Source organism: Carica papaya, chromosome 7 (genome assembly GCF_054855325.1).
Source record: "Carica papaya isolate Zhongbai chromosome 7, ASM5485532v1, whole genome shotgun sequence".
NCBI classification, from domain to species: Eukaryota; Viridiplantae; Streptophyta; class Magnoliopsida; order Brassicales; family Caricaceae; genus Carica; species Carica papaya.
The window spans coordinates 4,363,717-4,376,821 of NC_142315.1; the positions used below are offsets into that span (position 1 = coordinate 4,363,717).

Consider the following 13,105-nt stretch of genomic DNA (forward strand, 5'->3'; position numbering starts at 1 on the left):
AATTATGAAATTGTCAAAGTTTCCCCCATATCATACTGCCAAAGACAAATACAACTAGAACATAAAATCAAACAATATCAAAGAGCATAGAAAAGAAAACTTCCAAGAAACTTCACCAGTAAAACCGTGAAGCTTGGAACACAATGGCAATGTCAAACTTGTGCCCAAGCTCTGGCTAAAGTTTAGACTCAGCGCCAGATGCAACAAGGATGAGCTCTTCATCCTTTCCTGTTAAGAGTCCATACAAAAAGGGAGTTCACAACAGTAAACTAGACCGAACCACACAAGTGGCTGGTTGCCCTACTAAAGCTCCACTCAATCTAGCCACTTACCAACCTTGACGAGTTCCTAACATCAAGCAAAATCATGCTCAATCTAATCAGTGCTGCCCTAGCAAGCCCAGACAATTTCCCAGATTGGGCAAAGTTTACAATAAAGGCAATAATAACAATTTTCATTGATTTACAAAGCAGACTCATCTAACTTAGTCCGCATGCCAATCTAATTGTGCCAAACCTTACTAAGTGGACAAGAATTTGAAGTCATTTCAGTTGCGAACACCGTGAAACGATATATGTTACTTTGCATGTGTTTGTATATCATTTATATATAGAGTTCCGCCACAATATTTATCAGTCACTTTTCACAGAAGAATATACAGAAATTTTGGCAAGGTTGCATACATCTCAATAATTAGATACCATTTGAAAAAAAAAATCATAAAATTAGAATCTAAAGGAGGAATTAAATCAATTATTAAAGGATACCAATATTGAACTAGTGAAAAATTGTCCATATGAGGAATTAGAATCCAAAGTAGAAAGATCCTAAGAGAGAGAATCCTAATCCTCCATAAAGAAAGGAAAAGAAACATCAACTACAAAAGAACTAACACCACCCAAAGCACACAGCAGCACCTGCTTAACTGAAGCAAGGAACAAATCACCAACCATGCTCATGCCACATTTATGACCTCTAGAATCCACCAACCACCATTTTCCAACCTCAAAATGCTTTATCTAAACATCTCAACAATGAATTTCTATTCAGAAACCATTATGGACAAGACAGGACGACTAAACATCTTTACAACCAACAAGGACTAATCTCTCTAAGCAAATTAACTAATCAGACACGAGACAGTTAGTCTACATACAATTGAGCCATGATAAAAATATCATCTGTCAATACCTAGATTCAACACCGACTCCTGACATATTCTGTTGGCAATTTTTTTCAGTCAAGGGATTCATTTTGAAAGAATCTTATGCAAAGCATAGAAATATCTTTTGCTTTTCCCGTATAATCTTATGTTTGAGTCCAAGTGTTTTGAGTTAATTTTATGTGGCACGCAAATAATCAACACCACCATGGGAATGCTCATAATATTAGGAAAAGTACCCAATTAGCATTGAATCTTTTAACAAACAACAAAATGACAAAACTAAATTTATAAGTGAATCATGAAGCCAAGTAAATTCTCCATGCAAACTCAAGTATATGATACAACCAGAGTTTTACAGTGCAGATATGTTTGTGCATGTATGTATTTATGCATTCAACTACATATGACTATGAAGGCTCTCCACAACCAAAGAAAAAGAAAAACATTACAGTGCAGATATGCTTCTGCATGTATGTATTTATGTATTTAACTCCACATAACAATGAAAGATCTCCACAACCAAAAGAAAAGACAAACCTCTCCTTCAACAAATCTCAACCGAAATAAAAACACAGGCTGTAGCCTCTTCATTCTCCTTGCTCTTTTCTGGATTTCTTAGACGAACAACAATTGCTTTGAGATATCACTGTTATCCAAACACCGACCAAATTTGAGTATAACCGTTATTGCTTAAAAATTAAAGATAAAGACAAAATAAATGCAGAGAACAGAAGGGAATTTCCTCAATCAGAGATGTAAGAAATCTATTAAGCAGGAAACAAGAAGTCCGACTCCGCATATAACAAAGTCAAAAGAGAACCAACCTGCCTCTGCTTATTAGTATTCTTCACCTTCACCAGCTCTAGCAGTATTCTTTGGCTTCTGGGTTTCTTCTGCTAAATGACACCCAAAAGCAGCATAAAAAATTTAGTAAGTTAAATCAACAAGAATATAAAAGTGCAGTTGCCTTCCATGCATGGCTAAAAAATTCTAGTTAAAGAAATTTAAGAAAGTGAAGAAACATGAAGCTTTGTTTTATACTTGAAAACATTCTGTACATCTTACTTTCTATATTCGCGTATCTAAATATAAAAACAAGCTTGATGGTTAAAAATGGAAAAGAAAATAACAATATTCTTAGTACTATTCTTCACCTTCACCAGCTCTAGCAGTATTCTTTGGCTTCTGGGTTTCTTCTGCTAAATGACACCCAAAAAGCAGCATAAAAAATTTGGTAAGTTAAATCAACAAGAATATAAAAGTGCAGTTGCCTTCCATGCATGGCTAAAAAGTTCTAGTTAAAGAAATTTAAGAAAGTGAAGAAACATGAAGCTTTGTTTTATACTTGAAAACATTCTGTACATCTTACTTTCTATATTCACGTATCTAAATATAAAAACAAGTTTGATGGTTAAAAATGGAAAAGAAAATAACACTAAAAATGAGACATGAATTTGAAAATAATAAATGATATCCTAGGCTATGTTCACAATGAATTCAAAGAAATGGTAAATTCATTTACAAATCTACATTTAATTCAATGAGAAGAGAGTATAAATTATATCAAATATGATAAAAATTGAAAAAGTCTGGTATGCATTATTCCAGTTTCACGTAAAATTCCATATAAGATCAAACCTTATAATTCTAGGAAGGATTTTCAGCATCTTCTAGTTCAATTTAAAAATGAATTCCACTAAATTCTGAAATTATTACAAACATATACCTAATCTTTTCTAGAAAACTTAACTACGTATATGATGCACTAATACCAGCTCTTCCACTAGAAAAACCAAGATACAAGGAAACAAATGAAATTCAGATCGATATAGGAAATTTTAAATTCGGCAGAGAAGTCTAAAATAATTAGCATCAATTCTCAAAAGAAATCAGGCATCTAAAATTGACACATTTGGCAGTCTATAGAACTTGTTTAGTAGGAAGCAGATACATCAACCAACCATGTGGTAGTGCAAAGACTGAAAAAGATGTAATGATCTAAACATAAACTACGGTCGTGATTCAATATGATAAAAACCTGCTTAAAATATGGAGAGTTTTCATTCATGAAAAAATTAATGGTGACTAACACAGGATAATGAAAGAAAGTCATCCACGAGGGCTCAATTATTTACTCTGCATGATGCTTAAAAAATTATGTTGATGAACAACACTGCAAACTGGAAGTTTAGTAGGAAGCAGAAAATTCAACCTACTATGCGGTAATGTCGAGACTGAAAATGATAAAATTTAAAGCCTCAGTTTAACATGGTTAAGGGAATTGGCAAACAGAAAGTTTGAGTGAAATAATTTAAAACCTTCAGGATATATGTATTTGTTCTAAAACTTGTAAGGTGAAATGTACTTTGACTTTTAAGTTATGTTCTCATAATCATTTCATTCCTAAGTGCGTAAATGTGCAACAAATTATGTCTGTCAAATTAAACTAATATAAGTAAATTTGCTAATCTTCTTATTTTATTATATTTTTAATCCATAAACTTATGGTACATTTTTTTTGTTAGGTGAAATGTACTCTGACTTTTACATGTCCAATTAAACTTCTATATTTTTAATCCATAAACTAAAGGTACACTTTTTTTAGAAATTCTCTGTAATATAAAATCAATCAGTAACTTCTGGACAACTAACCCCTTTATTCCATTTAAAGTTTAGATTCTACAATAAGAAAAAATATTCCTTTGCCTTTCCCCGTTTTTTAATATGATTAAATCTTCCTTCTGTGTATACGTGCACACTCGTGTATGTACAACAAGTCAATCTTAACTATTAAAAAGGAGTAATTAAACTTATTGTTTATTTTCATTCCTAAGTTACACTAGATGGAACAGGAAACAAATTTTACATGTAAAATGCATATTAAAGGAGGAGAAAATGGCACCAAAAACAGAACATCTGAGTTTTCATTAAAATTTCAATTCACCCTCAAAGATTCAAAATGGACGCAGAAAACTTCAAAAACTTCAAACTTTTCAACTAATTTCAATTAAGCTCTGTAGAAAATGCTGTAATTCTCCATTCTATTATACAAAGTAGAATAATCCTAGTAGGTGAAGTGTCATTCTTCTAGAAGGTGAGGTGGCATAGTAACAACAGAAATCTGTTATCCTCCCTTCCTCACATTTTTGAAAAGATGTTTGGTTTTCTTCTATAAATAGCACATTTTGGCGCCTGAAATTAATAAAAGAAAAAAGGGAGAATTTCTTCATTAAATCTCCATTCACCAAACTCTTCATGGTATCAGAGCTCTGATCCGAGAGCTTCTTTATCTGAGTCAGAATTCAAATGGCCACAAACGAGCTCAATTCCTCTCCTCCCGAAGTCTCTTCGAGTTCCTACCTCCCCGCAACTCCATACCACAGCCTAGTTGAGCAGGCATCATCGTTCATCACGGGGCACAAACTGAACGAACAGAACTACCTTCAATGGTCAATCTCCATCTACTGTTTACTCACAGCAAGGGCCGCAACGATTACCTCACCGGTAAAACTATCCCTCCCGCAACCAGCAACCCAAGTTTCCACGTCTAAAAAATAGAGAATAATATGGTAATGTCGTGACTCATTAACTCAATGGTGCCTGACATTGGTGAGAACTTCATGTTATATGAAACAATGAAGGAAATCTGGGAAGTGGCTCGCGAATTATACTCCAGCAAAGATAATATCTCTGCCACCTTCGAGGTGGAGTCAACTCTCCATGAGCTGCGTCAGGGTGAGATTTCTATTACCCAGTACTTTAATTCACTAACCTGAAGCTGACAGCAACTGGATACCTTCGAGGAGCATCAATGGAGTTGTCCAAATGATGCTCAGACGTTCAGACTCTTTGTTGAGCAGAAAAGAATCTTCAATTTTTTGATTGGACTCTTAAGTCTGGATGAGGTTCATAGATGGGTGCTGGGAATGAAACCACTACCTAGCATCCAAGAAGTGTTCGCAGAAATCCGGAGAGAAGAGAGCAGGAGACGGGTGATGATGGGAGAAGTTCAGCCTACCTACTCTGCTGAAAGTGCCTCTGCACTCACCACGCGGTATGAATCCCGTGGAAAGAAGGGAAGACCGTACTTTGATCACTACAGGAGACTTGACAACGTCCGCAAGAAATGCTGAAAGTTGCACGGGAAACCCAGTGAGAATAAGATCGAAAGAACAGAGAGCAATGGAAACTGTCAAAGAAATATTATTGCTTCCACTGTTGAAGAAAATGTTGCAGAAAGCAGTCCGTTCAATGCTACAAAAATGGAGGTCCTTCAACAATTATTCAAGTAGAATTGTTTACCTACTCAGCCCGTGCATGCTTCGGTGGCACAAAAAGGTAAAGCAGCAATTGGTTTGACAGCATGTTCTTCAAAACATGACAATAGGTGGTTGATTCTGGAGCATCAGACCATAGGACGGGCAATGTATCCCTATTTCAGAATTACAAAACATCATATGAGAATTTCACAATTAAAATTGCAGACAGGTCAATCTCCAGAATGGCTGGAGCTGGTTCCATTGTTTTAACACCACAATTGACCCTTCATTCAGTATTTTATGTACCAAAATTGGACTGCAATTTACTATTGGTTAGCAACTTTTTGTTGATCAAAACTATGTTGCTAAATTTAGTTAAAAAATGTGTGAATTTCAGGACTTGAAATTGAGGAGGATGATTGGCAATGCTAGAATGCACTCAGGCTTGTATCTCCTTCAAACAAACCCTTCTAGAAGACAAACTCAAACGGCAGTATGTACAAACCCTGTTCTGAGAATCAATCAAATAATGATCATAATATCATATTATGGCATTATCGCTTAGGTCATCCAAACTTTTTATATCTACAAAAGATGTTTCTCTTGTTATTCAGAAATAAAAATCCACTTTTATTTCAATATGAAGTATGTCAAATCTCTAAACATAGTCGAAACTCTTTTACAAGTTTGTCATACAAGCCTTCCAAAACGTTTGCATTAATTCACAGTGATGTTTGCGGACCTTCCAAGGTTACCAACATATCTGCAAATAAGTTATTTGTATCCTTTATTGATGATCACATTATAATAACTTGAGTCATTCTAATGAAAGAAAAATTCGAAGTATGAATCATTTTCAAAAGATTCAATACTATGATCCAAACTCAGTTTCATACCACTATACAGGTACTTAAAACTGATAATACTTATAAATATTTAGAAACCACCCTTGAGAAATACTTTGAGGAACATGGCATTATTCACCAAAATTCTTATGTATACATCCCTCACCAAAATGGCATAGCCGAATGAAAAAACAGACATTCTTGAAGTCGCCAGATCCATTATGTTCACTACCCATGTTCCTGAGTTTCTTTGAGGAGAGGCAATACTCACTGCGACTTATCTGATAAACCGAATGCCTTCTCGTTTTTTTAATTTCAAATACCCTATGATCTTCTCTCTCAAAATTTTCCTGATTCACATATCTTACACTCACTACCATTTAAAGTTTTCGGGTGTTCTGCTTTCGTTCATATCCACTCCCATCTTCGATAGAGAAATTTGACCCAAGTGTCCTTAAGTGTATCTTTGTTGGATACTCATTGAATCAAAAAGGATATAAATGTTTTTTTTTTTCGGATACACGACGATTTTTGATATCATTTTCTTTGAGAACCAACCTTTTTATCCCACTATTGATATTCAGGGGGAGCATTCTACTCAGGAATATCAAGTGTGGGATGTTAGCATTCCTTCCATCAACCCACAAAATTCACCTCCCCTAGAATCTGATCCTGAACCTGAACTTGGCAAAAACTGAGTGTACACTAACTACAATAAATGAGCTACGTGTCTATACTAGAAGGAACAAAGTTCGTAGGGAACAAGTACTGAAACCAACCATGACTTACCATGAATCCGTACCCACTCCAATAGTTAAGGAATCACCAGGTAATGAGGTACTTTTTACTGACTCTACCACTAATATTGATTTACCTATTACTATAAGAAAAGGTACCAGATTATGCACAAAATATCTCATATAAGATTATGTATCATTCAGCAATTTATCTCTGAAACATCATGCATTTGTGAGCAAACTTGACAACAGTTCTCCAGAACCAAAGATAGTGCATGAAACTCTTCAAATACCAGAGTGGAGTACAGTTATTCAAGAAAGAATTAGTGCTCTTGAAAAAAATAGGACATGAGAATTGTCTGAGCTACCTCCAGGGAAACGACAAGTTGGATGTAAATGGATATTCATGACCAAGTATAACTCAGATGGGAGTGTAAATCGACTCAAAGCATGCCTTATGGCCAAGGGTTTTACTCAGTCCTATGGTATAGAATATCAGAAGACCTTTATTCTAGTCGTCAAGCACAACACAATACGGGTACTACTCTCTCTTGCATAAAATCTTGATTGGTCCCTTTGTCAACTGGATGTAAAAAATGCATTTCTGAATGGTGATCTAGAAGAAAAAGTGTACATGGAAATCCCACCAAATTTGGAAATAGAATATCAGTCTCACAAGGTTTGCAGACTCAAGAAATCACTATATGTACTCAAAAAATCCCCAAGAGCTTGGTTTGACAGATTCACTAGAGCTGTAAAACATGTTGGGTATGAGCAATGTCAATAAGATCATACTTTATTTGTCAAACATTGTATCTTAGGTAAAATATCAATTCTGATTGTGTATGTAGATGATATTATCCTCACAGGAGATCATATTGAGGAAATTCGAAAACTTAAAGAGTTTCTAGCCAAAGAATTCAAAATTAAAGATCTTTGAATGCTCAAGTACTTCCTAGGCATAAAAATTGTCCAATTTAAGAAAGGAATTTCCGTATCACAACAGAAGTATGTCCTGGATCTCCTGAAAGAAACAGGTATGCTTGGTTGAAAACCTGCAGATACGCTTATAGATCCAACAATGAAACTAAGATCTACAGAATGTGAGAAGACTGCTGACAAAGAAAAATATCAGAAACTGGTCGGAAAACTAATATACCAGGCGCACATAAGACCAAACATCAGTTTTGCAGTCAATACAGTAAGTCAATTCATGAATCAACCGTCAGAAATACATATGAAGGCCGTGTACAGAATTTTGAGGTACCTAAAAAGGATATCGGGGTCAAGGACATCGGGTCAATAACTAATTTTTTAAAAAGAAAATAAACAGGAATATTGAAGTCTTTAATGATGCTGATTGGGCAAGATTGATAACCGACAGGAGATCCACTTCTGGCTACTGCACGTATGTGGGGAAATCTGGTCACATGGCGCAACAAGAAGCAGTCTTTCTGAATTTCGAGCACTTACGCATGGAATTTGTGAAAGGATATGGTTGAGAAGAATACTACTAGAGTTAGAAGCATTTATTGATACTTCTATGAAAATATGGTGTGACAATCAATCAACAATCAGCATGGTCAAAGACCCAGTACACCATGACAGGACCAAGTATGTAGAGATAGATCGACATTTCATCAAAGAAAAAATTGAAGATAGAACCATAACTCTTATACACATCCCTTCAAATCAATAAGTTGCTGACATCCTAATAAAGGCACTACCAAAATAGATATTTGATAATATTGTATCCAATCTAAGTTTACTCAATATATATGTAAACTAAATTGAGGGGGAATGTAGAAAATACTGTAATTCTCTATTCTGTTATACAGAGTAGAATAATCCTAACAGGTGAGGTGTCATTCTTCTAGAAGGTGAGGTGGCATGGTAATAACAGAAATCTGTTATCACCCCTTCCTCACATTCCTGAAAAGATGTCTGGTTTTCTTTTATAAATGGCACCCTTTGGTCCCTAAAATTAATAAGAGAAAAAAGGGAGAATTTCTTCACTAAATCTCCATTCACAAAACTCTTCAAAATCGTCATCTACCAATTCCATTAACTATGTTGGATAAATTATTTCAAAAAAAAAAATTAACTACGTTGGATAAAAGAATTGATTGAAACAATTTAAGAATCTCATAAATTTTTTGTTTTCAGTTTGAAAATTGGAAGGTGACATAACATCCAGATTTTAGGTGTGATTTTTGCAATGGTTGACGTCTAAATGTTCGTTGATAGAAATCTCACCATCCTCATGCATGTCGGAAGTCCAAAGAGTGAGATTGTCTCTTAAAAGCTGCATAATCAATGTGCTGTCTTTGTAGGACTCCTCACTTAGTGCATCCAACTCAGATATAGCTTCATCAAAAGCTTGTTTTGCAAGATGGCAAGCCCTAGTCCAGGAACGAAGTAAAACATTCATAAAAGAATAAAAGAAAGTGATTTGAAACTCAAAAAAAAGATAATCGCATGCATACCTCTCAGGCGAATTCATAATCTCATAATAAAACACGGAGAAGTTCAAAGCCAAACCTAATCGGATGGGGTGTGTGGGGGGCAACTCAGCCTCTGCAGCAGTAGATGCTGTCTGCAAAATAAATAACATAATTGAAGATTTGACAACTAAGCATCCCACAACATTGTAATCTGACAGTTTTTTAGAATTAATATAATTTTTACAGAGAATTTCTCCCTATTTCTGGCTTCCAGAGCAAAAGAATCCAGCAAGGGCAATTGTTTTCTCTTAATTCTCTCCACTCTATTCCTGTATCAAATAGGTATTGGAACCGAAGTGCTGTTGATGCAAAAACTAAAAATTGAAGAATTCCCAGGTGAACTAAACCCAAGAAATGGTGGGTATACGAGGATTGTTGAGCAACTTCAGTAAGGTGTGCAAAACTTGCAGAGAGATCATATTGACACCTGAATGCAAGTACTGAAAGACAAAGACAATGCCTTTAACCTCTTGTAAGGAGGTTTGATTATGGTAACAATTTTGATGACTATATCGAAAAGAAGTGTTATGGACGCATTTATACGATCTAAATAAGAGGTTAAAGTTCAATTAAATATGAAATTTTAATTAGTATTGAATTTCTAAATAGTTAATACGGAATCTTAATTAATATTAAATTCCTAAATAGCATATGATTTTTCATTAATATTAAACTTCTAAATAATATAAGATTTCTAATATTTTAGTAAAGTATTCCTAATTAAATTTACATTTCTAAATAAAAATTGTAATCTCTATATAAAAGGGAATAATTGCTATTAATAAAAACAATTCAAAATATTATTTTAAACTACGAGATTGGAGTTCTTTTTAACGAGATTTAAGGTAACAACTCTTTTTGATGAGCTCTAATCTATTTTAACAAAATAGGTCACTCAAGGAATCGTATCAAGGAGAAGAAGCAGATTCTGGAACTGGAAATTTCAGAGAACCGCTCAGTGACAAGATTTTACTCTCGGGAACATAACAAGAACTTATTGCCAAACTATGATCAATATAACACCAATCTCTACTGGTCTAGTACGTGTCAAAAGATTTTATGGCAAGAGAAATAAAGCTAAAAATTCACAGAAAACAGAAGGCTCAAATTAAATTTAGGTCTTTGGGATTATGTCTTCTCTTACTTAGGTGCAGTTTTATACTGTTAGTATAACCCTGTTAGGGTAAATAGAAAGATATAAGATTGTAATCAGCAGTTTCTCCAAATTAATATGATGTATACAGAAATTTTCTCTCAATTTCCCTGATTTCATACCAGAAGAGTTGGTTATTATATGCCTAGTGCTCTATTTTTCTCTCCCCCTGTGTCAGGGAGGCTTGGGCACTGAACTGCCCTAACAATGCAAGAATGACTTCAAATCCCAGATCACCAATAACCAAAATACCTTATATGCTTTCATAGACTGATCAGCAGCCTCTTTCCCGTCATCACCAGTCTTAAACTCCCCCAAGTACCTATAGTAATCACCTTTCCTGCAAAACCCAGAAACACATAAAAAAGTTACGCTCCCAAATAATCAAACATAAAACAGGCAAAAGCTCCAACCAGAAGCCACTCACATTTTATAGAAAAACACAGTGGATTCTCCACCAGAGCTGGATGGAATCAGATGCTCATCAATTACCATCATAACATCACTGCAAATTTCTGATAACTCAGACTCGACCTTTTGCCTATAGCCTTTAATCCGCCTCACATTTTGTTCTTCTCCTTTTGCCTCCTCTTTTTGCTCAATTGATGATAGTATCCTCCAAGATGCTCTTCGTGCACCTACAACATTCTTGTACCCAACGGAGAGGAGATTTCTCTCCTCAACCGTTAATTCCACATCCAGCTTAGCTACTTTCTTCATCGCATCAACCATTTCTGTGATAATTGAAAGCAGAAAAAAAGTTAAAAGGGGGAATTTCAGGTCATCTGTTTGGTTTTATAATAAAAGCCAAGTAAGAAGAAATTTAAACATTAGATCTCTTGACCACTGATTGCATATTAGACCAAGTAGAAATTATCGAGTTCATTGACTAATGTACCAATTTTCAAATGTCGAGAAAGGATAAAGCACAACAACCCTAGAGCATCATTTTGGTTGACAAGAGGCAAAATTTGAAAAATAACAGAAATCAACCACTCAAACATTGAAGATCGCATGAAAGAAGGTTCCAGCTAAATGATCATAGGGCAAGTAAATCTCATTGCGACGAAAATAAAATCAGACCTTGACAATGAAGAAGAACGATCTAAAACTGCACAATTTCAAACTCATGTTTTTTCCCCAGTTTTCTCGGCAACCAAACGCAAACCCAGGCACACACATATTTTATATATGTGTATGCCCGCTCCCGCGCACGCATAGATAGATAGATAGATATATATATATATATATAGAGAGAGAGAGAGAGAGAGAGAAAAGTTACCATCATAGCGCTCAGCTTGCTCAGCAAGCTTGGCGGTGTAGACATAGCTGTCCCGTTCCTTGGACATCTCCATAATTGCTCTTTCTCTCTCTTCGTATCTGTGTCTAATTGGACTGCTCTCTCTCTCTAGAGCATTCACTTTTACTATCTAGAACTTGACGAAGACCGAAAGAGAAAAGACGCTCTTTTCGATTTCCTCGATACTGCAAAGGTTTTAGGCAAGTTGCGCCGAAGACTTATGTTTCGAGTAAGAACCAGCGTCTGATCACGCGCCCTTGGCGGCGATGATGTTAGAATCGCCGAACCTCGTTCCTACGGGAGAAAAACAAGTAAGAGTATTTATTTAATAGAATATATATTTTCATAATAAAAATTAAATATAAATGCTTAGGTTTTTAATTCATAACCTAAAAAATCATAGTTAAAATATTCAATTTTAGTAGACATTTAGGTCAAATAATACTTCTCTACCTCCTTTAAATTGGAAATTAAATGTTCAATTGCAAAAATAATACAAAAAAGTGGTATTATCTCTTTCACTTACATAACTTATGCTTTAAATTTTATATTTATAAAATCTTATAAGAAATTTGTAGTATTATTAACAAATTTTTTTCTTATTTGTTTTAAATTTTTCTATAGTAAATAAAAGATAATAATTTTGATGAGTCGTGATAATGGTTTTATTTCGAGTTTTTTTATTATATTATTAATATATTTTATTTATATTTATGACATATTATTAACATATTTTATTCAACGAATTGGACAAATAATTTGGGGATACATTAATATAGACGTTATAATTTAGTTTAGTAACAAAGGTTAGATTAATTTTTTTGAGTTTCTTGAATCATAAACTTCGACCACCCAATTTAAAAATATATTGTTCGTCCATTTAATTAGATAAAATCTATGAACTTAATATTTTTTTAATATCTCATAAAAAAATTTTAATAATTTTTTGTGAATTCATTGATAATATTGTTAGGTAGATAAGAAGTAATTAGACACAGAATTCAAAACAAATTTAATTAGCACAAATCTCCCGCATAGGAGGGAGATTTTTGTTTCAATCTCACAAATTTATTCCTCATTCTCTTTAATAATTCTTTAAAGTTTTTTGAGTTTAGTCTTTCACTCAGAAAGTGTAGCCCCAA

At 34.3% G+C, this 13,105-nt stretch overlaps 1 protein-coding gene across 13 annotated transcripts; it reads right to left on the reverse strand.

Annotated features, from left to right (window-relative positions):
- Nucleotides 1-1,478: 1,478 nt before the first annotated feature.
- On the reverse strand, nucleotides 1,479-12,262 carry LOC110822089 (14-3-3-like protein D). 13 transcript variants are annotated; one of them, XM_088208279.1, is made up of 8 exons: nucleotides 11,946-12,262; nucleotides 11,091-11,397; nucleotides 10,916-11,003; nucleotides 9,493-9,602; nucleotides 9,263-9,408; nucleotides 2,320-2,361; nucleotides 1,994-2,058; nucleotides 1,479-1,811 (listed from the first exon to the last, which is right to left on the reverse strand). In XM_088208279.1, the coding sequence occupies exons 1-7, from the start codon at nucleotides 12,016-12,018 to the stop codon at nucleotides 2,003-2,005; spliced, it is 822 nt and encodes a 273-aa protein (XP_088064405.1). In that variant the 5' UTR covers nucleotides 12,019-12,262; the 3' UTR covers nucleotides 1,479-1,811; nucleotides 1,994-2,002. The 13 variants fall into 13 exon arrangements, with proteins under 13 accessions (XP_088064405.1, XP_088064403.1, XP_088064402.1 ...); XM_088208277.1 differs by having other exon boundaries at nucleotides 1,994-2,061; XM_088208276.1 differs by having other exon boundaries at nucleotides 2,320-2,364.
- Between the last annotated feature and the right edge of the window lie 843 nt (nucleotides 12,263-13,105).